The sequence below is a fragment of the Erinaceus europaeus genome, unplaced genomic scaffold (genome assembly GCF_950295315.1).
Source record: "Erinaceus europaeus unplaced genomic scaffold, mEriEur2.1 scaffold_403, whole genome shotgun sequence".
In the NCBI taxonomy this organism is placed as follows: Eukaryota; Metazoa; Chordata; class Mammalia; order Eulipotyphla; family Erinaceidae; genus Erinaceus; species Erinaceus europaeus.
In genome coordinates, this window is record NW_026648090.1 from 65,802 (window position 1) to 91,275 (window position 25,474).

The following is a 25,474-nucleotide window of genomic DNA, read 5'->3' on the forward strand; positions in this document are numbered from 1 at the left end:
TGGAGACTGAACCTGGGGCCTGGTAGTCTCAGGCATAATGGTCTTTTGCATCATAGTTATACTGTCTCCCCCGCCAAAGCTACTGAATTTCAGAAAAAGTTTTCTTCATCTGTAGAAGCTGAGTTCAACAACAATGTGTTTGTATGTATGTGTGTGTGTTTGAGAGAGAAAAAAGAAATATAGAGAGATATGAGAGAGAGACTGAAACAACTCATAGACTTGTTGGAGTGTGTTTATTTGTAAACTTACGGCTTCATGTGAGACTCCTTAGATGAAAGACATTCTTCAAAATAAACATCAATTGTTGGTGCAACCGAAGTGCTGATTAGAACCTACCTTTTATAATCTAGTCATCACTTCCTTGTTGTGCTCTGTATTTCAGGAGTTAAACGGATTTCTCAGGGAGTAGTCATCCTTCAACATTATCAATGCTCAGCTATTACTGGGAGCACAATATCTCTATACACAGTCCCTGGTAAACCTGACCTTAGGATATCGTTAATGCACTCACTGCAAAACTTGTGCCATGACAATCATTTTGGTTATAGGTGAATAAGCCGATGTGCACACAATTTCTAAGAACTTCTAAGGGGAAGGAAATCTCTTGCTAAATCATGCATTCATAATAATTACTTTCTGTAGACGCTCACACATTTTAGAAGGCACAATATTGAATGTAAACACCTGGGAATATTTCTGTTGAACTCTGACAGGCTCAAAAAGCTTAGTATTAGAGCCAATTAGAAGCTCAACAAGACGTTTCTGCTGATCAATAGCATTCACTTGATGCCACTAAAATGACAAGTGCCACTTTGCACTGTGTAATTTTTCTTAGCTTTCCCAACTTGGGATTGTAGCCCATTAACCAACCTATTTTTCTGACCTTCTACTCCTCAGCGAGTCAGCTGTGGGTTCTTTGATTGCTACAGCGTGAATAGCTCTTTCCAATCGGGTTTTATTTTCCTCTTCTTTCTTTTTTCCAAAACATAAGAACAATTTTCTCATGATACCAGTTAGCTGTGGAGCTCATTATTGAAAACGCTCCTCTAGGCTTTGCTCTATTATTAAACGAGTCAGATAATATTGCTTAGCTTTGGGGGGTCTTATCAATACCTGATTTTCATCCCAGCTGGTAAGAAAGATGTGATAGCTCAGGAAGTGGGCTTTCCCCTGCTCACTCAAGTGTGTTTCCAGAGAGAGCAAGAGATCAGCAAACCATTCAAAAGCTCCTGGGTCTCGGCAAATCCAGTAGAAATACATCTATGGAGAGAGAAGGTAAGGTCACAGATTTGACGCTCTTAGCCTAATATGCCATATTCCCTAGATGATTTGATCTTCATTCAGTTATTGGCACTTCTGCAAAATGGCATGCTCCTGGCACACAGTCGCACTGTGATTTCTTTCAAAAGGAAAGAAAGAAAGAAAAAAATCCACACTGCATTTGAAAAGAGCTCAGGGTGCTTTCAGAGTCAGGCGCCTGTGGGCTGGTGCCAGTTGCTCAGTTTGGGAATCAGCTCTTTCACACCCCCTGCCTGGACTGCTTTTGAATGAGGTTCATAATAACCACCACTCACTGTGCCTTTCAAGAGTCCCCAGAGGGATCAGCAGTGAGCCCAATTCTCCTTCATCTTTTCTAAGGACCTAAGCCTGGGATTTGAACTCTCTTCTCCAGAGACCCCAAAAGCTACAGAGTTAATCTGCTGTGCTAGCCAGGACTTTTGGAACAGAGAAGCTTACCATAATTGTAGAACTCAACATGTATGCATCAGCCACAAGTTCCCCGCCCCCATCCTCACCCCATGAGACAGAACAATGTCAAAGAAAGTAGGTGGGTGGGTAGGTGGGTATCTGGGTGGGAGACAGGGAGTCTAGGTGTCTAGGAAGAAATTTGCTTTTAATGCTTTTGTATCTTTTGCAAATGTCATTGGACTGCTGGTGGTTTGGGTTTCTGAAATGAAGGCTTGATGTTTGTGCTTTGAGGTTCAGACCATGGTTTTGAGGTCAGAGAATGAATAGGGAGCCTGGGGAATACAGACTGCTGCATTGCACCAGAACACGTGTTCTCCAGGCACTTGCGTTTCCCACGCTGTTAGGGGGAGAAAATAAGTGTGTGTGTGGGGGTGGGGTGGGGGTGGGGATAGGAGTGGTAAAGGGTGTGGGTGTGGCTTAGAAAAGAAGTGAAGGTGGGGCTTGGGATCTCATAAGAAGTTGTTATGGGCATAGCGGCTCTCTCTTTGCTACACCTGGGAGCATCAACATGTGAATAAATAGCTTTCATGCTCCACCTCTCTCTCTTTCTGTGCTCACATGTATTCCAACATGTGCGTGTTCTCAGTTTTCCTGAATAAAGTTTAAACTTCCTGAAAAATCATACTTTCTCCTCAATTCTTTTTTTTCTTTTATTTATTTATTTTTATTGTTGTAGTTATTGTTGTTATTGATGTCGTTGTTGTTGGATAGGACAGAGAGTAATGGAGAGAGGAAGGGGTGACATAGAGGGAGAGAGAAAGACACCTGCAGACCTGCTTCACAGACTGTGAAGCGACTCCCCTGCAGGTGGGGAGCCAGGGGCTCGAACCAGGATTGTTACGCGGATCCTTGCGCTTTGGCGCCACATGCGCATAAGCCGCTGCGCTACTGCCCGACTCCCTGATTTCTCCTCAATTCTTTGCTGAGTTTATTTGTGATGAATCTTTAACCACGAGAGGCACACACTCCACCACTACCTTCCTCAATGCAACTGTACCTGGAACAAACCCTAGCAGACAAGATTTATTCATTCTCCTGGCTGTTTTTACATTCCTACGTAACAGTACCACTCCTCCACTGCCCCAAATTTCTGGGGCTGAATTTAATGTGAATGTAGTCCCAAAGGTTAGAGCAGAGTATATCACACGCACACCCCACACACGTTCCAAAGAACTGAATAATCTGATAGGGCCTTTGGGAGAGGGAGGAGGTAGCCTGAAGTTGATAAACTGGGTTGAACTTCAGTGTCAGAGCTCTGCTTGAAGTTCATATGCCCAAATGGAATTTGGAAACACAAAAGGGCAGCCAGCAGGGACTCACTTTTATTTTCTTTAGATAATAAAGACTCATTGGAGGGTCTGGAGCTAGCACAGATATGGCGCATAGGACCCACATGCCAGGTGACCCAGGGAGGTCCCAGGTTCAATCCTTTATGCTTTAATCTTGGTGCCCCTAGCAAAGCACACAGGCTACAATGTACAAGGACCTGGGTTCAAGCCATCAATCTGGCAACTTCCTTTCTCCCTCTCTACTGTCTCCCATCCCCTCTCAATTTTTCTGTCTCTATCTAAAGTAAATAAAGACAGTAAAATTGAAAAAAGAGATTTTAATTTATACCTACTAGTGTGGGAGAGGAAGGAACTCTAGTTTAAATCACATTATCTTTGAGAAAGAACTGTCGTTTGAGTATTTATTAAGGCTGGAATTTTATTTTACTGTAGAGAAAAGAACTATAGTTTAAAATATCTATAAATACTAGGAAGAAAACAATAGTTAAGCTTTAAGACATTTCTCTTTAAGAAAGAAACTCTAGGAGCCAGGTGGTTGAGCACGGGTTATAAAGGTCAATGACCTAGGTTCAAGCCCCTGGTCCCATCCCCAGGGGGGGAAGTTTTGTGAGTGGTGAAGCAGTGCTGCAGGTGTCTCTCTTTTTCTCTTGTTCTCTATTTCCCCGTACCTGTAAAAGGCAGTAGCCTTGAAATTCCGTTTTTATGCAGTTGTTTGTTAAGTGCTTTTAGTATGAGTTGCTTGTAGTATGAGGTGGAAAATTCCTTGCCCCTTCCCCCTTGAATAAACAGGACCTAATCAGTGAAGGCCACCCATTGTTTTAAGGACCCTGCATGGGGACAAGCCTTATCAGGACCTTTGCACAGACTTTGTGGTGTGCTGTCTACCGGATGGGTGGTCATAGCTGATGGCGGGAGGATGTGGCGACCCTGCCTGGTTGAATTCTATTGGTTGTGTGATCTTACTATATTTGAAACTAGCCCGCGCTTTGCTTTGAATGAATCATGCTTTTGCTAAGTTTGAAATGATTGGATTTTGTGTTTGCTATAGCCTGTTATTGGATGTAGGTTGACAAGGTGATGTGTTCCCCCTCCCTGAGTGTAGTCTGAATTCCTATAAATTGTGTGGTTTGAGCCTTGTTCAGGGTCGAGCTTGGTAGACTGCGGCCAGTCTCCATCTCGGCCCGGATTGCAATTCGTCAATAAACATCTTTGCTTCCTTGCAGTGGATGGTGGTTTGATTTATGCTCGCGAACAGTACCCTCTTGACTTCTGGCTAGCTCTATCCAATAAATAAAGATAATAATTATAAAAAAGAAACTTTTTAAAAAAGGAACTCTCGTTAAGAAGAGAACCCTGGTTTAATTCTTTTCTGTGGCTCCAGGAGCACTGCTGGTAGCCATTTTTTCAATTTACTTTTTTTCTTCCCATTTTATTAGAAAGGACAGCAAGAAATTGAGAGAGGAGAAGCAGATAGAGAGGGAGAAAGATAAGACACCTGCAGACCTGCTTCACCTCTTGTGAAGCAGCCCCAGTGCAGGTAGGGAGGAAGGGCTCAAACCAGGTCACTGCATGGGCCCTCGTACATAGTATGATATGAGCTTCAGTGGGTGGGACACTGCCTGACCCGTTTAATCCTTTTTGCATATCCTGCTCTGAAAGAGAGGAACACCCGAGCTTTACAAAAGGAGCTTTTTAGCATATGACTGAGAAGAGGCTATATTAAAAAGAAAGATGGCACAAAAGAGGGCGAGTGGGTTTTAGAAACGATTTTGGGTGAATAACACACCTGAGAATTTACGTGAGCCTATGGTTTTCTCTTTGTTCCTTTTTAAGATTTTTAAAAAATATTTAATTATTTTCCTTTTATGATACCCTTGTTTTTTTTTCAATTGTTGTAGTTATTAGTGTCATTGTTATTCATGCCTGAGGGCAGTTTCTTTCTTCCCTCTCTCCTTTCTCCTTCCCTTCCCTTTCCTTTCATTTCCCCCTCCCTTTCCCTTTCTTTCTTTCTTTCTTTCTTTCTTTCTTTCTTTCTTTTTCCTTCCTTCCTTCCTTCCTTCCTTCCTTCCTTCCTTCCTTCCTTTCTTTCTCCTTATAGAACAGATAGGCTCTCAAATGCCAAGACTCAAACCTGGGACCTCACACACAGCAAGGCATGCACTCTGCCAGGTAAGCTATTTCCTTTCCCATCATCCTCTGTCTTGGGTGGACACAATTAGAAAAAAGGGAGGCTGTCCACCAGAAAGGATGCCCTCATCAGACTTTCTTACGTGACACTCTGACCATCCACTTTTAGCTTTCAGAACTCAGAGAAACAAACTGATGTTCAGGCTGCCCAGTCTGCGGCATTTTTGTTACAGCAACTGGAGTTGAGTAAGACATCTGCAGGCTGTGAACCAGTAACAGAACCATGGCCGGGGAGGTGACTCAGAACGTAGACTTATGTTTTGCATGCTGGAAGCTCCAGGTCTGGCCTGTAGTACTACATATGGCCAGAAAGGTCGGCCTCTCTCTCTCTCTCTCTCTGTCACTAAATAGTTACATAAATCTCTAAAAATAGTAATGCCAGAACAGATGGGAGCTTCATGAGAGCAGGAGGGTGGAGATTTTCCTTGGAGCAAATTATGACTGTTTTCCCCCAAGAGACATATTCTCTTCCAAAGTAAAGATTGTTACCGATGTTTAGAAAGCAGTATCTTGCCTGAATACCTAATCCTATTGCTGTCCTGATTTCTTTTTTTTTTTTTTTTCTGATTGTTGTTGCTGTAATTTAACTGTCTGTCATGTTAACTTCAGATGCTGCAGGTTTTGTTATCACAGACACCTGGGACAAAGTAGCACAGAGACTAAGAGTTCAGCCTAAGTACGCACATGAATGAAGAAGAAGCAGAATGAAGTGAACTTGAAGGACTGGAGGGTGGCTCACCCAGTAGAGTGCACAGGTTGCCTTGTGCAAGGACCTGGGTTCTAGCCCCAGACCACCACATGGGAACACCTGCAGTGGCAGAAGCTTCATAAGTGGTGGATTGGGGTTGTGGTGCCTCTTCTTTCTCTGTCTTTTTCTCTCTATATATATATCTCTCTGTCTCTCATAGTCTATTTAGAAGAAAGATAAAAATGCCCACTGGGTGTGGCAAAATCATGCAGGCACTGAACACCAGTAATAAGCCTGGTGGCAGAAAACCAAACCAAACCAAACCAAGTCAAACCAAACCAAGTCAAACCAAGTCAAACCAAACCAAGTCAAACCAAGCCATGCCAAGCCAAGTCAAACCAAGCCATGCCAAGCCAAGCCAAGCCAAGCCAAACCAAACCAAACCAAGTCAAACCAAACCAAGTCAAACCAAACCAAGCTAAGCCAAGCCAAGCCAAGCCAAGCCAAGCCAAGCCAAGCCAAGCCAAGCCAAGCCAAGCCAAGCCAAGCCAAGCCAAGCCAAGCCAAGCCAAGCCAAGCCAAGCCAAGCCAAGCCAAGCCAAGCCAAGCCAAACCAAGCCATACCAAGCCAAGCCAAGCCAAGCCAAGCCAAGCCAAGCCAAACCAAGCCATACCAAGCCAAGCCAAGCCAAGCCAAACCAAACCAAACCAAACCAAACCAAACCAAACCAAACCAAACCAAACCAAGTCAAACCAAGCCTAGCCAAGCCAAGCCAAGCCAAGCCAAGCCAAGCCAAGCCAAGCCAAGCCAAGCCAAGCCAAGCCAAGCCAAGCCAAGCCAAGCCAAGCCAAGCCAAGCCAAGCCAAACCAAACCAAGTCAAACCAAGCCATGCCAAGCCAAGCCAAGCCAAGCCAAGCCAAGCCAAGTCAAGTCAAGCCAAGCCATACCAAGCCAAGCCAAGCCATACCAAGCCAAGCCAAGCCAAGCCAAGCCAAGCCAAGCCAAGCCAAGCCAAGTCAAGCCAAGCCAAACCAAACCAAGTCAAACCAAGCCATGCCAAGCCAAGCCAAGCCAAGCCAAGCCAAGCCAAGCCAAGCCAAGCCAAGCCAAGCCAAGCCAAACCAAGCCATGCCAAGCCAAGCCAAGACAAGCCAAAGCAAAGCAAACCAAACCAAACCAAACCAAACCAAGTCAAACCAAGCCATGCCAAGCCAAGCCAAGCCATGCCAAGCCATGCCAAGCCAAGCCAAGCCAAGCCAAGCCAAGCCAAGCCAAGCCAAGCCAAGCCAAGCCAAGCCAAACCAAACCAAGTCAAACCAAGCCATGCCAAGCCAAGCCAAGCCAAGCCAAGCCAAGCCAAGTCAAGCCAAGCCATACCAAGCCAAGCCAAGCCATACCAAGCCAAGCCAAGCCAAGCCAAGCCAAGCCAAACCAAACCAAGTCAAACCAAGCCATGCCAAGCCAAGCCAAGCCAAGCCAAGCCAAGCCAAGCCAAGCCAAGCCAAGCCAAGCCAAGCCAAACCAAGCCATGCCAAGCCAAGCCAAGACAAGCCAAAGCAAAGCAAAGCAAACCAAACCAAACCAAGTCAAACCAAGCCATGCCAAGCCAAGCCAAGCCATGCCAAGCCATGCCAAGCCAAGCCAAGCCAAGCCAAGCCAAGCCAAATCAAACCAAACCAAAAATAGAACAAAACAATAGAAGCAACGAAATGTCCTTAAAGGCTTAACATTAACTCTTCTGAACAGGCCAGTGGTAGTGGTGAGATTGAAGTGGAGGCAAAAGCAGGAGGACTTTCAACTGTTGAATATCTCATCTGAATTTTTAACAGAGACACCACCGACATGGATGGCTTGTAGCGCTAATAAACCAGGATGTTAAAAGCCATGAACACTGGCTACTTTCTGCAGGGCTAGGATAAGGAACAACACAAAAGCAACATTTTCACGGCCATTGAACTAAAGGGAAGAAGCACCTCTATCTTCTGGAGAAGCAAACAGGGGTCTTATGTTCCCCGCACCACACACACCCTCATGCTCAATTTATTATAACACTCTGTGTGGATTGCAGACATGATTAATTCCAGGAGTATCCAGAGCTCCGGTGAGAGGGAGAGGGAAAGTAAATAATTTCTCTAACTAAATGGATGAAATTAAATGCATTTTTCACTCATTAGAAGAGCAAGCAGACTCTCCTTTGTTTTACTAATATATTTAAGAAGTATATGGATTTATTTATTTATTTTGCCTTTCTTGGCCCGCTGTCTTTTTATTTGAATTATCTGTTTATTATATTAGGTCAGGAACCTGAAGGCCATTTTTTGCATGGGACATACACCATAAATAACCATTATCACACTTATGTATTATGGAGATGATGAAGGGAGACAATTTATGAAGAAATCAGATGGCCTCAGTTTTCCTATCCTCTGAAGATTATGCCTGTAGTTCATAAAATGGACCAAACCTTTCAGTTGGTGCTTTGCTGAGCTCTATGCTGGGGAGAAATGAAATGTGGAGAGTCAATATATTTATGTCAGCAATCTCCTCCCCCTCTCTCCCTCATTTGCACACACCTATTTCATTTATCATTTTGACAGTTCGCACAAGCAAACTGTCCTTATTTTCTTATGGGGCCTTTCCCTAAATTGAGTGTGATGTAGAATTAATCACACCCGTTAGGAGGTGGAGGACTGTCATTGCATGGGGCTCCTGGGGCCCCTCAGTACCTGCTCTCTTCCATTTTCAATGCAGAGATTCCTCAGCCACTCACATCTCCCTCACCCCAAAGGAGTGCTCTGTTCCTGTCTGCCTTCCTCTAAGCAAAATTTGGCTTGTGACTCCAGCGTGGAAATTTTCTAAAATGTGACACCTGCCTTTTCCCTATTCACAGCAAGCCATCATCAGACCCAGTGCTCCATTGCCTTCTTGGGAAGTCTGTCTTCCTTCATTCCCTCTTTCTTCCCAGGTCTCTAAAAGAATAACCGTCCTTAGAAAGAAATTTTGAAGTCAGCTTGCAGGGCCTGCGAGTTAGCTCACCTGATCAGTGCACCTGCTTTGTCTTGCACATAATCCAGGATTGAATCTGACTCCCTCCCACCTCCCCTCTAACTCTGGAGGAAGCTTCCATGGTGTGGTCTCTTTCCCTCTCTCTCTCTCTCTCTCTTTGTCTCCCTAACATGGTCCTAAAGAAAGAGACAGCTGTCATGCTGGTTATGTTACTGAATTCTTTTTGAAAGTGTTCCAGAGTAACTTGGCTGAGGAGAGGGACCAAGAGGTGTTATTTCCAGTAAACGGCTACAACTGGGAGAACTTTGAGTAAAAGCTGCTGCTGGGAACCCGTCACATATGGTTTGCTTGCAGACACGCACCCCCTCGTGCCACCTGTTTTGCACAGGTAGGAGAAAAATTCCACCCAACAGCAACGAACCATTTGGGCTTAAATCACCAGCTTGGGACTCCCACGCTCTCCTTCCCTCTTCCTGGTTACAGAGGTGAACAATCTGAAAACTATTGTCCGGGTCTGTGATGGTAAAGACACAGTAGGATAGTCAACCGTCTCACTCGACGGCTCTTTGGAAATCATAAAGATGGTGGCAGTTGCTGTGGAAGGAGCTTGTGATTAGATCTCAGGAGAAAATTGGAGGCTCTGAGAAAGAGGAGTTACAGAAGCTGAGAGATAGCTGTACTTCAACAAACACTAAGCTGCTTGAAAACATTCCATACAACCTTGCCTCACGCAGACTCTGAGAAAGTGGGTCTGCAGGGTGACTCTTCTGCCTTTGCTTTCATTAGCATGGAACCTGGCTTCTCTCTGGAAAGTGAGCTGAGGTCAGCCATTTGGACTCCTGCCCTGACTCCATGAGTCATAAGCTGGGAGGACATTGAACAAGCCACATCCCATCCCACCTACAGAGGATGACATTTGTTGCTGTCTTGTGTGAAGTTAGGACAGTTATTGTGTGGTTGTGTGCATTTCATTTCCATTCTCCCATGTGTTAAGATGCCAACATTATTTTCGGTTTAGTATGAGTATCTGCCCAAATACCAACTCAACTTCTTATCAGTTGTGCAAACAGAGTTTTACATTTCTGATTCTGTAATGTCTGGACTAGAAGGCAATGTCTCTGTTTTACAATAGGGTGGTGATTTTTTTCTTTTTTAAATTTCTATCAGGGTGTCACTGGGACCTGGTGCCTGCAAGAGCAATCTATCTCTCCTGAGGGGTCATTTCTCCCCCCCCTTGTATCTCTTTTGGATAGAGACAGGAAAACTGAGAGGCATGTGGTGTGGAGAGATGGAGACATCTGCAACACGGCTTCACTGCTCAGTAAGCTTCCCCCTGCAGGTGAAGACAGGGGACTCGAACCCAAGTCCTTGTGCATGGTGATATGTGCATGCTACTGGGTCTGCCACTCCCTGGTCTCCTGTGGTAACTTCTTTGCTCTTTCACTGGAAAAAGCCTTAAGAAAACCACTTAGCTGTCTCTAGTGCCCTGAGGAAGCACTTCTTAGGTTTATGTGGTCTTCAAATTCTCTTTAGTGGAGAAATTTATTTATTTATTTACTTATTTATTTATTGTCGTCAGGGTTGTCATTGAGGAATCAGGGCCAGAAATACAAATCCTCTGCTCTCGGAAGCCATTTCTTCTCTTTCTCTTTTTATTAGATACAATAGAGAGACGCTGAGAGGGGAGGGGAGATAGAGAGGGCGAGAGGAAGTCAGACACCTGCAGACCTGTTTTGTCACTCTTAAAGCTTCTCTCCCATGGGCAGGGAGTGGGGGCTTGAACCTGGGTCCTTGAGCTGACCTCATACATATATGGTTTCAGGGACAGAGAGAGGAGAGAGAGAGATATTGGTCTGCTTCTAAATTCTGCTTCTAAGACCCCTTCTGTTTCATTGGTTTAATCCCCCCTGCTTTACACTGTATTCTATTTATATAACCACTGTTAACCAAGCACCGACCTGCCTCCAGGGCATTGGTTTAATCCTCACTGTTTTGCACGCTTTTTCCTTCTCCCCACCCCCTAGCCTACGTATCCTCTTCGGACCTGACACTTCCGCCTCAGGATATATAAGGACAAGATTGTGATTGGAGATAGCTTAGATTGCGCTGCATTCCACATGAATAAAGACTGAACTGTGTACCACTCAGCCATGAGTCCCTGGTCGTCTCTCTCTCCCACCCACGAAGCAAAGCTAGCCTGGCTTAATGGCGCCCGAACAGAGACTGGCAGAGAGAGAGAGAGAGAGAGAGAGGGAGAGAGGGAGAGAGAGGCTACAATATCAGCACTTCCTCTGGTGTCCTGAGTCTCAGGTGTGGCAACGCATGTACCCCACCCAGTAAACCATCATTTGCACCTTTAAGACTCTTCCTTTCATAGAGAGGAAAACCCAGCTGGGGCCTGGGCAGTGTCTCACCTGGCTAAGCTCCACACAGCACAGGGTGCAAGGTCCTGCGCAAGGACCTGGGTTTGAGCTTCCCCATTCCCCACCAGCAGTGAGGAACACTTCACAAGCAATGTCTGTCTGCAGGTGTCTGACTTTCTCTCCCTCTCTACTCCTCTGTTCTATCAAATAAAGTAAAATTAAAAAAGGAAAAAAAAATGGCCACTGTGAACAGTGGATTCATAGTGCTGGCATTGAGCCTCAGAAATAACCCTGGAGGGAGTCGGGCGGTGGAGCAGTGGGTTAAGCGCACGTGGCGCAAAGCGCAGGGACCAGCGTAAGGATCCCGGTTCGAGCCCCCGGCTCCCCACCTACAGGGGAGTCGCTTCACGGGCGGTGAAGCAGGTCTGCAGGTGTCTATCTTTCTCTCCCCTCTCTCTCTGTCTTCCCCTCCTCTCTCCATTTCTCTCGGTCCTATCCAACAACAAAGCAACGTCAATAATGGCAATAATAACCGCAACGAGGCTGCAACAACTAGGGCAACAAAAAGGGGGAAAAATGGCCTCCAGGAGTGGTGGATTCATGGTGCAGGCACTGAGCCCAGCAATAACCCTGGAGGAAAAAAAAATAATAATAACCCTGGAGACTTGGTAGAATGTGAGCCAAGTTGCTTTGACCTCAAATTCTCATTCCTCACTGTCTCACAACTGTCTTTCTTCCTAGTGTTCTCTGTTCTACCCATGTGAAACAGAGATTCTGGGTATGACAAAGGAAGGAAGGGAAGCATCTAATCAGAGAATGTACAAGAACAGACCAAAGGGAGACTTGAACCTGAGCAGTAGCATTGCATTAAGTGGCCAGTGAATTTCAACTGTGTCTTTTTGGCCTCTCGTGAAGGCCCTTGTGCAGAAAATGCAGATCTTGAATTGTACAGCCTCCAACTAAAAGAGACTAAGGGAGCAGCTGCCTGCTAATCTCGCCCACTGTAGCACATGTCCCAGAGCCATGTCTTCCAATCGCAATGAAGTGATCGAATGAATTTATGTGTTGCCTCTTTTATTTTTTGCCTCCAGAGTTATCACTTATGAATCCACTGCTTGTGGAGACCATCTTCCCCCATTTTTTGTTGCTCTTGTTGTTATTGTTGTCACAGCTGTTGTTGTTTAGGACTGAGAGAAATGGAGAGAAGAGGGGAAGACAGAGAGGAGGAGAGAAAGACAGACACCTGCAGACCTGCTTCACCTCCTGTTAAGTGACCTCCCTGCAGGTGGGGAGCCGGGGGCCTTATCACCTGTCCTTGTGCTTTGCTACTGGCTGGCCCCTGTCTTGTCCTTTTTAACAAGATTAGACACAACCCTTCTCATAACTAGAATAGTGAGTGGAAAGATTTTTTTTAAAGAGCATAAATCCAGTTAAGGAAGCTTAAGCTGATTGCTTCTAGTTAATTAATACTCCCCCCTCCACCCTCAAAATGGGCTGATTATATTTGCAAGGCTATCAAAAACTTCCAAGCCCTGGGCGGGTGAATGTATGATTTCTCCCCACACCCTTACCTTGTTCAGCTCTGTATGGGCCTCTGACTCACACTGATACCAAAGAGATTTCAGAAGAGAGGCGAAGGGTGTCGCTCCAATCCCTGCAGCGATGCACACACTGACTGTGTAATGAAACACGTCGGTCAGGGCAGATCCGTATGGCCCGTCCACAGCCAGCCTGCAGTCACAAAGCACAGACTGTTGGCCATTTACTGTACTCGCTGTTTGGAAATAAAAACTTTCTCCACTCTTGGTGGGCATGTAAACTTGTGCAGCCCCTAGGGAGAATAATCTTTAAAAAAAAATAATAATGGTGACCGAGTGGAGAGCTCATCTGCAGAGTACAGAGCTTGCATGCCTGAGATTCCCAGCTTGATTCTCGTAAAAAAAATGTACCAGAGTGGTGCCCTGGCATATCTCTCTCTCTCTCTCTCTCCTGTTTATATTTATCTATTTTGGATAGAGAGAAATTGAAAAGGGAAGGGAAGATAGACAAAGAGAGACACCAGCAATACTACTTCACTGCTCACAAAGCTTCCTTCCTGCAGGTAGGGACAGCCTCTCTTCTGAAACCATTCTGAAAACTTGTTTTTTAATATTAATTTTATTTATTTATTTATTTATTTTTAGATAGGAGATTCTGGAAACTCTTGCAGTTCCCTGGGCTAATTTTCTGAGAGAGAGAGAGAGAGAGAGAGAGAGAGAGAGAGAGAAACTACTTCTGTACTGGTTGACCATCCATCAAGCTCCCCTGGTGCTGTCCATGATGCTCCTGTGTGGTTTCTGGGAGAGAACCCAGGGTCTGTACTCCACCTACTGAACTATCTCTTGGCCTGGCACTCTTCTTGCAGTCATTAAAAACTTGTTTAGGCTTCCAACATCACAAATTCTGGGAGAAGTTTTCTTTCTTTCTTTCTTTCTTTCTTTCTTTCTTTCATTTTTGTTTTTTCCTCTCCCCACCTTCCAAAACATCAAAAGACTCATCTGTCTTTTTTCAAATGTAATTCTTTGTTTATTTATTTGTTATTTTTATATTATTACCAGAGCACTGTTCAGCTCTGGTTTACGGTGGTGTGGGGGATTGAACTTGGGACCTCAGTGCCTCAGGCATGAGAATCAGTTTGTATAAACTTTACACTGTCTCCACTGCCCTCTCCACATTTATTTGTTCAGTCCTACACCCTAATATGTTTATATACCGTTAGCCTAATAAAAATCATTCATTTGGAATCACTGTAATTTAGAAATGATTTGTCAGTGATGGGGAATTTTTTTAACTCATTACTTTAGATGATGTGAGCTCCAAATCTGTGATAATTAGGCCAGGGGCGGCACTGATGTTTTGCTTGTGTTTAGTGGAATTTTTGTTGGCAGGGCAAAGCATGTTCATTGAATAAATATGATCATCTTTAACATGTTCTTAAATGGCCGAGCTCCTGGATTGTGATTCATCTCTCCTGACCAGCTCCACACACCCGCTGGCTTTCCTTTCATTCCCTAAAGGATACAGTTCTCTGCTCTGGGGACTTTGCAACAGGTAAGTCAAGCAAGGGATAACTCTGTCCCACTTCCTTCCCTCTTCCCCTTGGTTAATGCTTGCTTTTGTGGTAGGTCTTCTACTAATCATCATTTCCCTTGGGGAAGATGTCCTAGAATGCTGAGAGCAAGTGAAATCTTTTCTTGTTCAACTTGGAAGCTTGGAGCATCTTGGACAATTCTCTGTAATTCTCCCCCCCCACCACAATTTGATAAGGTTTTTTTTTTGGGGGGGAGGTATGAGGGAGCACATGGTTTTGATTTTTATCTGTAATTAAACTAATTTCCTCTTGTTAAAAGATTTGATTTATTTTCATGAAGTGATGCTGACTCTGGCCTCTGCTAGTGCCCATGAACCTGGGACCATGGGAGGCTCAGGCTTGCAAGTCTGGTGTACTTCTTCCGAGATACCCCCTCTCCCTGCCCCCTTCCCTAAGCCCCGCTAGACTGAGCTCTATAAAGGTAGGAGTTAAGAGTCCCAGTGTGGCACTGTTCTTCACAATTTGTTGTATGAATTGTAAAGGGAGTGCTTAGCTGATTTCAGTAAGCAGGATGTATTAGATAACCTCAATGGTTCGGGAAAGCACATTTACATATGAACAAAGATATGCTAATTAAAAAGGTTTTAAGTTATTCATAACCATTCCCTAAGGGGTGTCTGTTGAAGGTACCAGAGGTCGGTCCTTTTGGGTTTACTATGTGCTCATGAAAGTTCAATTGGGTTGATTTTTTTTTTTTTTAATATTCCATATGCCAGACCTCTTCACAATTCAAATGAACTCTCCTCAAGTTAATCTTAACAAATAAGACTTTGTTCCATATTGATATATGGAAATGCAAGAATGAAAATAAAAGGTCATTAACCAGAAAGGGTTAGCAGCTCACCCCACTGCAGGGTATTTTATAAATAATTAGATAAGGGGAATTGAGAGAAGAGCAGAATGAAACTGTCCATGGATTTACAGTGTCTTATTGCTAATTGTTTTATAATATATATATATATGTATATATATAATTATATATACATGTATATATACTAATTATATATACATATATATATATATATATATATAATTAGTTGTATTTGGGATTTATTTGACACTGATTTGAAAAGATAGCAATTAAACCCAAATGAGAATTGTGTCGTATAATCCACAGGAATAGATAAAAAACAAATTTCTACATCATTAGAATTGATCTTCTGAGTTAAGCTGGAAACTTCAGTAGAAATAACTTAGTCCAGTTTCTTTATGAACACAGAAGAATCCTTCCTTTTCTGCCCCTGAGAAGTGGCCATTTTCTGATGTGAAATTGGAGGATACCTTCTTTAGTTTTGAGGCTATTTCCAGTACTTGATAGTTTTCTACTCATGCCCCTTCTGCCAATTAATATTGTTTGCATTCCTGAGATGCACACAGCAGGCCTCTTTCCTTTCTGGAATCTCAGGCCTGTGATTAGTTGTTCTTAATTGTCTCCACAGCCTGAGTGGGGTCTTCTGAAACAAGATGGCTCCACTCGTTAAGACCACTCACAATCTTCAACTGGCTTCCTTTGCAAACTTTTTTTTTTTTAAATTAATTTTAGGAAGTTCCTCCTCCTTCTACTGAGTATCTAATAATGCATCTTAGACCTTTCCAGAAGCAGGACTAGAGAACTAGGGCAGTGGTAGCACATAGGACTTGCACGAGCAAGGCCTCAGTTTTGATCCCTTGACACCACCAATTAACCAAATCTGGATAGTTCTCTCTCTAGTCTCCCAATTTCTCTCTCTTAATCTCTCTCTATCTCTAATTCTCTCTCTTGCTTACTCTCTCTCCCTCCTTCCCTCTCATAAAAATGAAATAAATGTGTATTTTAAGAAGGAAACAAAGGGGCCGGGTGGCCCTTTGTTGAGTGCACATGTTACTATGCATAAGGACTGGAGTTCAAGCCCCTGGTCCCCAGTTACAGGGGGAAAGCAGGGCTGCAGGTGTCTCTTTCTATCTCCTCTATCTCCCCCTTTCCTTTTGATTTCAATCTGTCTCTGTTCAATTAATTAATTCAATACTAAGAAAATAAATAAGAGCAAAGGAAAGAAGGTGTGAGAAAAACCATTCCCCAATTCTCTTTAACACTACTATACATTACAAGTAAGATAGGAAATCATCCAACCTTGGCAGGATGCAAGACTCCATGGGGATTGGTCCCTCAGCCCCAAAGACTTTGCACAGAGCTCCTGTCCAGTCTCCTGCTGCCTGGATGTGTACACTGAAGAAGTCCTCCTGAGGAGCAGAGGTGAGGGTGAATGGGTGCCACTCAAGAGATGATATGGATGGGCACTGTATCAGGACATACTGCCCCGGCGCCATTTTGAAGTTCCGTTTCCTCATGTTAAGTTCTAGGACTCCACATGGATGGCTCACCACCTACATCAGAGGTCAAGAGGGCTGTGTGTTCTTACTTTGGTTAAACGCTAAGAAAATCACCTTTATCCCACCAGAGTTTTCACATTCTCAAATCCATCAATAATTTTATTTTCAAAAAAAGAGTGAATTTTGCGGTACATAAATCTTTTCCCTGTAGCATTTCGAGATCCATCTAAACAATACTGGAACTATATTCACAACCAGAAGAGTCCGTCAGGAAGGGAAAAGATGGACACTTCATGAGCTAATATTCAAAACAAATTTCATAATTTTCTAAAAGCAAAGAAACCATTACTTCTACTTTATTTTGAGGGGTGATTTCCATATGCTATTTGCTATGCATCTCCAAAGACCTTTGCAAACATTTTCATGTCTAGGGTGGCAACTCCAGCCAAAGATGAAGTGAATCTCCTGAATGCTGTGTCTGAGATTTGATGATGGCACTCAAGAACCAACACAAAGTGGCCTTTGACTCAGTGAATTAAATGGCCATACTTCTCGTGGCACAGATAACCAGACCCAGAAGAATACGTACGAGCTAGAATCTTCTACAGAGCATGGTGGTGCTTAACATTATTAAACAGTCAGAGCATTAGTTCCCTGTTCTTGTAAGGTGTGGCCAGTGTGTTACTGATTTCAATGAGCCGCATCCTTTTTTGCAATCCCTAATCAATTAGCCCTCCTGTTTCTTCATTCTAAGTGGAAAGCCATCTTTAGACTCCCTCTGAAGTGTCTTGTTTGCTTTGTTTTAGTGATGTCTCATCCAGTCTCCTGCCTCAGCTCTGAATTTGAGATGCAGTGATACATCCTGCAAGGGCTCTTATTGCCTCTAGGACATTTTAACTTGCTTATTTATGGGAGGGAAAGAACCTGTTTTCCTTCTTAGATTTCCATCTTGATTTCTGAAAGAAAGAAATCTTTCTAGGTCTTCAGTGTGTGTGTGTGTGTGTGTGTGTGTGTGTGTGTGTGTGTGTGTGTGTGTGTGCGTGTGTGTGTGTGTATGTGTGAGGGTAGGTAGAAGGAAGCAAAAATTGAGTGTCTAGATTCCGTGACAGAATTTTCCCATCCTAAGGAGAAATTCATAGCATTTTACTCATTAGTTCTGCCTCCTCTCTTTTCTCCCTACCAATTCTGTTCCAATTCTGCTGTTGAATTGTCTCCTTAGTAACAGCTCTAGTAGATTTCCAGAAGTTTTACTGTCTGGTATTTGATACAGTCGATATCCTTTGGTGCTTAACTTAAAAACAGCAACAGAGAGAAATAGCTTAAAACAGAAATATGGAGCAATTTCTAAACGTCTGCTCTCATAAAGATGGTTAAAGAGACAGAGTATTCTGGTCGTATTGTATTACAGCAAAGTGCTGTTGGTTCAGTTAGCAGAGATGGTTTTTTTTTTCCCTTTCCTTAGACATTTACACATACTAAGAAAAGAATGTTTGGTGCCCTTTCAGCCCCTTAGATATGGATTCTTGTTTTGTTTGTTCAGATCTTCCTCCAGCATGGGGTAAAATTTGAGATACAGTGAGGAAGGGTGGGAAGGTTGGGGAAACACTACCCCAGGGCATTCCACCACTAGGACTCCCCAGATACTTCTCTCTCTTAAATTATTTATTTATTTATTATTGGATAGAGACAGAGAGAAATTGCGGGGAAGGGAAGATAGAGGTGGGGAGAGACAGAGACAGACCTGCAGCCCTGCTTCACCTCTTGTGAAGCTTTTCCCTTGCAGGTGGGGACTAGTGGCTTGAACCTAGGTCCTTGCACACTGTAGTGTGTGCACTTAACCAGGTGCTTAACCTTATGCTTCTCCACGTCATTATCCTCCGTCATCTCTTGCTCTGCATCTGAATGTGACTGTGGTTCCATCTTCTGCCTGGTAGTTTCAGATGTCAGAGTGTGTGTGTGTTTCTGTGTGTGTGTGTGTGTCTGTGTGTGTATATGTGTGTGTGTGTTTGCAGTTAGTGTATCTTATTTGTGTGTTTGCAAAATCTCTGGCTCTACAAGGTGAAGGGAATGATTATATTCCGAGTTACTGTGAATAGCATAGAGCACACTCAGTTTGGTGCTCCTTGCCTCCCCCTGAAAAGAAACTGAATTAAGAGGACGTCTAGATGATTCCAGAGCTATCCAGTAGCCCTTTCTGGAATTCTCTGTCCCCATCTGAAGCCCTGATCTCTATCTTCAGTAAAAATTAGTTACTCTGAATGCTGAAAGGTGCCTGGGCACAAGCCATTATTAGAAGAGAAGACAAGCCTCTAAATTACCAAGAGTCGTGCAATAAAAACGGCAAATTAAAAACTTGGGCTAATAAAAATTTTCATCTCCACTCAGGCTTTTATTCAGACATAAAACTACATGCACACCTTGGTAATGACAACTTCTTGTTGAAATCGCCAGAATCGAATGATTCTCTCACATGCATGTAAGACCACAGGTCCTAAAATCCATTTCCAAGCCTGCAGAGAGAAAGAAAGAAAAAGGGAAAGGAAATGAAAATATAATCCAAATATTTTCCATCTGAGCCCAGTCAACAGACACCCTGATGGGTGATAGACATTTCCTTTAAACTTTGGTCTAGTTATCAACAACAAAGATGTTTCCCCATATTAAAATATTACAATATCCAATGATCTCTTGAAATCTCCAAGCTGATGTAAAAGATTAAATTCTTCTGTATGTTTTTGTTGTTGTTGTTGGTGGTGGTGGTGGTGGTATGCTTACTTCATCAGTGCTGCCTTTATATAATTAGAAATAATTGAGTTTTCAGAAAAAGAAGAAAATAGATTGATGGTTATGTTGCATGTGCTAGGGTTATTAAGTGTTCCCAAACTTGGCTAAGGTCAAAGGCTCAACAAAACTACATTAGTGAGTCAACAAAGTCATAGGAAATTAAATAATAAAAACCAATCCAAACAGAAACCTCTTGGCCAGTGAAGTCTCAGGAGTTGGTGATTTGCCTGAACACACACACACACACACACACACTCACTCAGTTGTTATCTAGAAAAATAAAGCAGAATATTGGTTTCTCAGCCTTTTCAATTGGGTTTAAAGACTAGGAGCAAAAGCATCAACAATTCCCAGGAGGACTTTGACATCAAATATATATATTCTCAAATCATGCCCTAAATTACTTCTTCTTTCTTTTTTTCTGTCTTGTCTTGTCTTTTCCCCTTCTTATCCTTCCTTTCTTTCTCCATCCCTTTCTTCCCCACTGTGATCATCATCAGGGCTTGATATCTGTATGACACCATAGTTCCCAGGAGTTATTTTTTTTTTTAAATTGTTCTTAAAAAAAAATTAGGATGAGAGAGAGCAAGAAAGAGATGGAGAGACAAAAAGAGACATAATCACAGCACTGCTTCCCAGCTTGTGAATCTTTGCACTTGCAGATGGGGCTAAAAGCTTCAATCTGGGTCCTCTAGTATGCTAACATGTACCTCTACTAAGCCAGGCCTCTGTGTGATTTTACTTACTTATCTATTTATATGCTTACTAGTTTGCAGAGCTGGGGCCTCTTTCATATGCAATTTCACTCCTTCTGGAGATGACAGTGCAGATAAAGAGAAAGACAGAAGCAGAGAGCTAGAGAGACACCACAGCACTGGAGACACCTTCAGGTGAGACGTTCTCTCACGTGGCACTGGAACTTGAACCCAGGCTTTGTGTATGGTAAGATAGGGGCCCTACCCAGTGAACTGCCTCTCCCTGTGTTAACCCTTTGTGAGAATGATATACTTTAGACTTGGTTCATTCACCAGTAGGCTACCGAGTGCTGCCTACAATATTTAAGGCCTTCTTGCCTTAAGAAGGAAGGAGGGACGTTTATAAATTTTTTCAAGATTTGCATTTAGTCTGGTATCCAGCAGTCCTACAGTGCATGTGGTGTTCTCTTTATTATACAGAAGAGGAAACTAAGGCTCATCAAGGTCAAGTGCTTGGTTCAGGGCCCCAGAAGCAGAGGGGGATATGGAACGGTATGAACCAGAGGTCTCTTATCCCAGCCTACAGTCTTTCTAGAAGCCCCACCTGTCATGTGCTTCTGCTGTTTTCTGTCTCAAGATGATAGATATTGCTGCTATTTGTTTCACGAAACATTTTAGACCTGTTAATTCTTGGAACTTCAGGAGGATGAGGAAAGGTTCTTAGATTAAAGCAGGCAAGATCCAATGTTCTCAGAATGGGTAGAGTGGCGTAGGGGGAGGTTTAGATAACAGTCAGGACTGGAACTCAGGTCTTTTCCTGCTTTAACTAAATGACCTCCGTGTGTGTGTGTGTGTGTGTGTGTGTGTGTGTGTGTGTGTGTGTACTTCCCTCACTGAAGCTTCGGCTACAGACAATGACCCACCTAGTCAACGACTGCCACCTCTCCAGATTCAAAGGAGGTCTCGAAACTTGACATCAGGCTCCACCTGACGCTGCTGACTGGCTACGGAAGAAGGGCAAACGCTAGAAGAAGAAGAAGCACTGAAGCTTCAGTGCCCTGAACCAACTTTTTCAGATGGAAAGAGAGAAGCTGAGGAAGAGAAGAAAAAAGTGCTACTCTACCCAAACTTTCTCTGGTGCAGTGGTAGCTGGGCTCAAACCCAAGCCACACATAGAACAAAGCACTGCCTAGGTGAGTGACCTTACTGCCCCTCAGTATTTTATAAATCTTTTGCACTCAGACACTCACAAAGACTTCACCATTAACTTGCCATCTATTTCTCTCTCTTTTAAAAAATTAATTAGTTAATTGATTTTGTCAACAGTCAAAGACTAGACAGTGCTCTTAACTCTCTCAAGCTCATAGAAATGGATAGAACTAGAGGAGATTATGTTCAGTGAAGTAAATATGGAGGTGAGGACTATGGTAGCTATAGGGGTGTAGAGGGACACACAGGACTTTAATGACGGGCATGGGGTGGAACTATATGCCCTTGTCATCTTATAATCCTGTACACCACTCATAACAAAACCTGTAAAACACAGAAGTAACCTTTAAAAATCAGTGTGTAACTTAAAAATCACACAGGAAAAATAATGGTGGGGCCTGTATATTATAGACTGTGATAATGAAGTGACACAAATGAAGGTTGGGAGATGAGGGGGAGATGGAGAATAGATGCAGAAGACCTTTAAGGTGAACACTCATGGCTGGGTTCTGGGTAGTGGCACAACTGGTGGAGAACACATGCTTTCATGCTCAAGGACCCAGCTTCAAGCTCCCCAGTCTCCACCTGCAGTGGGGAAGCTCGACAAGTGTTGAAGCCGTGCTGCACGCATCTATTTATTTATTTATCGATCTACCTTCCTATTTATCAACCTATCATCTATCTACCTAAGTATCTAGCTACCTATTTATCTGTCATCTATTTATCTGCCTATGTTTCGCGTGGCATGGTAAAACCTGGGGGCAGAGACTGCATCAGAATAATTCCTCAGCAACATGTATCTATCGGCCATTTATCTATCTACCTATCTACCTATCTATCTATCTACCTATTTATCCATCTATCATTTGTCTACCTATCTATTTATCCACCTATCACCTATCTATCTCTCCCTTTCAATTTCTCTCGGTCTCTATCCCAAATAGACAAATAAAAAATATATCAAAAGAAAGCTCATGACTGCAGAGCAAAAAGCTTTGGTTTTCTTGAGGTGTCTTTGCTGGAGCTGCTTCTCTGTGACTAGAAGTTTGAAATGAAAACTCCCCAGGTCTCCATGACTTTGTACGTTGAATAATGAGGCTGGATTATTTAGTATCGATGTTTCTTTAATGCTAAACCACTCTGTGGAGTCTTTGCTTTATTTTTCCTTCTCCAAAAAAAAAAAAAAATCAAAGAGCCAAGGTCTATCGCGAGTTATTTTATGACAGAAATAAAACAATGCTGATTTAAAAGCAGCAGTAATGAAACTTGTTTCTTCCACTTTCGCTCCTGGTTTTTCATTCCCACCAGAAAATAAAAACATGCTGGCTCTGATTTTATTTTATGAGTGTGTTTATGAGAGACTTCTTTTTCTAGGCAGTGTGATTTTCACAGGCTGGGGAGCCACATCTGTGAATCCTGTCGCTAGTACAGTGAGCCATTTAGGAAAAGAAAAAGGTTGCTGAAATGAACTTCACCTTAGTTAGCATGTTGCCCTACTCTGTCGACACCATCCCCTGGTAATTAAGAAAAGTGCCATCTTTATTATTATTTGATGTCATGGTTAAACGAAATAAGGTACTGCTAAAAGGCCAACTGTCTTTTGAGACTGAATGGCATTGAGCGTTTCTGGGGTCTGGAGTGCTGTTTTCATCTTGGAATCTGGAGCTGATGAGAGGGAGAGAGGAAAGGGAGGAAGAAAGAACACCGGCAGGTAGACCAAAGTCTTTTTCATTTTTTTTTTCTTTTACACATTGCTTGATTGCCCTGCTTAGCTGTTATGCTTCTGTTATGTCTCAGTAACTTCACCACTCTGGGCTGGCTTCTTCTCATTGAGACAGAGAGGGGGGGGAAAGAGAGAGAGAGAGAGAGAGAGAGAGAGAGAGGAAAAGAAAACACAGCACTGAAGGTTTCCTTAATGCTATAGGGGGCTTGGACCCGGGTGGAACGACAGTGAAGCAATGCACTAGCCAAGTGTGGGCAGGTCTAGCTACCACATGCTTTACAAATTGGAAGAAGACTGTGGCAAGCTTGCATGGGGCAAGCCATTTTGATTCTCCCCACATCTAATGCCACCCTCTTTTTCTCCCTTCATTCTTCCCTCTCTTTCCTTCTCTCTCATCCTTCTCCAACTGTTTTAGTGCATTTTATCGGGAATAAACACGATGCCTTGCTAAAGGTGTGGGGGGGGGGGATGGCAGGCAGTGGCACACCCAGTTAAGTGCATATAGTATGAAGGGCAAGGACCTTCGCAAGGATCTGGGTTTGAGTCCCCAGGTTTTTACCTGCAGGGGTAAAAACCCTTCATGAGTGATGAAGCAGGTCTGCAGGTGGCTGTCTTGTTCTCCCCTCTCTATCTCCCTCTCCTCTCTCAATTTATTTCTCTCTGTCCTATCCAATTAAAAAAAAGTGGGAAAAATGGCCTTCAACAGCTGTGGGTTCCTAGTGCAGGCACTGAGCACCAGCAGCGACCCTGGAGACAGGGAAAAAAAAAAAAGAAAAAAGAAAAACTGCTGAGAGACCTCTCTGAACAAATACCCCCACCCCCACCCCCATTTTCTCCTTAGAAGCAGAGAGACCAACACACCACTCCACCATCCTTGGAGCTCCCTTGGTGCTGTCCATGTTGCTTCCATGCAGTGTTGGGGATTGAACCTAGTGCCTCAAGCAATGCAAGGTGGGCTCTCTACCTGCTAAGTTAACTCTTAGTCTGGCAATACTGTTTTTATTTTAATGAAAGGCAGAGAGGGTGGCAGGGAGAGAGAGACTGAACAGAGCACTGCTCAGTTCTAGCTTAAGGTCTTGCTGGGGACTGAACCTAGAACCATGGAGTCTGAGGCATGAAAGTCTTTTGCAGAATTGGTATGTTCTTTTTCCTGCACTAGATACATTTACATTTTTTAATCTTTATTTATTTATTGGATAGAGACAGCCAGAAATCGAGAGGGAAAGTGGAGATGAGAGAGAGAGAGACAGAGAGACACCTACAACTTTGCTTCACCACTCGTGAAGCTTTCCCCCCTGCAGATGGGGACTGGGGACTCCAACCTGTGTCCTTGCTCACTGTAACATGTGCACTCAACCAACCAAGTGTGCCACCTCCCGGCCCCCCCCCCCCATACATTTTTTTTTTCAGCTCAGGTATGTAAGTTGCTTTTTTAGACAGAGAGCTGTATACAGAACACAGCATAGTACAAACAGAATTGTTATGCACACTAAAAATAAAACAAACCAATACAAAAATGCTGCTTTGACTTTATTGCAGTGGTCTGTAAATCCCCACCCCCCCCCCCCCAAGAATCTTGGAAGTGTGTTTGTAATTGGCTCCTGTTCTAATTGCCTTTTTTTTTTTTTTTTTTTCTCTTTAGAGGTGAGGCATTTCTGACAGGCGTCTCCTACCATAACATGGGAGCAGGCAAGTGTTCTTTGCTACAAGCACCCGGAGAACTCCCCAAGCAAAGGGAAGCAAAGAGGAAGCTGGGAGATGCAGGGGGCTGTTCTCTGACCTTGGGCTGCCATTGGAATTCTGTTTCCTAAGGCCCCTGAGAGAAGACTGCGCGGTTCAGCCCCAGCACCAGTCACGCCGCCCACACACACTGGCATCGGGATCCATTAACATTACCCGAGAAAGAGTGACAACACGTGTTTGCGTGTGCACGGAGGTGTGTGTGTGTGTGTGGGGGGGCAGTGCACAGAAAGACGGGTTTTCACCGTGACCCCTTTTAATGATAATTAATGCCAGTACAGGTTGCTGGGAGCTGCTCTGGTCTGTATTCATGAGGTGTGGGAGGGTATTGATTTTTTTTTTTTTATGGTGGTGTTGTAGCTGAGAATTTTAGAGGCATTCACGAGTCTCATTAAAATGCAGGCTGGGTTGTGGCGCCCGATAGTGGAGCTGGAGACAGAGACAATCTATACTGGCCATTAAAAGACTCACAGTCTAATGGGCACATCTATTCTGGCTCTCTGCGTCTGAACCATCCCTCCTATCCGTTTCCATCCTTGGAACCCAGCGCGCCATAGAGCACATCTGAGGTTTCAGGACAAGCCAGTCATTCTGTTATT

The 25,474-nt window shown here is 43.6% G+C and overlaps 1 protein-coding gene across 1 annotated transcript in view; it reads right to left on the reverse strand.

Moving 5' to 3' along the window:
* Nucleotides 1-25,474, reverse strand: part of NOX3 (NADPH oxidase 3) — a gene marked incomplete at its 5' end in the record, with an annotated part of 51,030 nt that overhangs the window by 18,947 nt on the left and 6,609 nt on the right. The window contains 4 exons of the mRNA XM_060184724.1: nucleotides 1,114-1,260; nucleotides 12,856-13,015; nucleotides 16,525-16,778; nucleotides 19,142-19,234. Coding sequence (XP_060040707.1) covers nucleotides 1,114-1,260; nucleotides 12,856-13,015; nucleotides 16,525-16,778; nucleotides 19,142-19,234 — 654 coding nt within the window. The remainder of the gene's footprint in view (nucleotides 1-1,113; nucleotides 1,261-12,855; nucleotides 13,016-16,524; nucleotides 16,779-19,141; nucleotides 19,235-25,474) is intronic.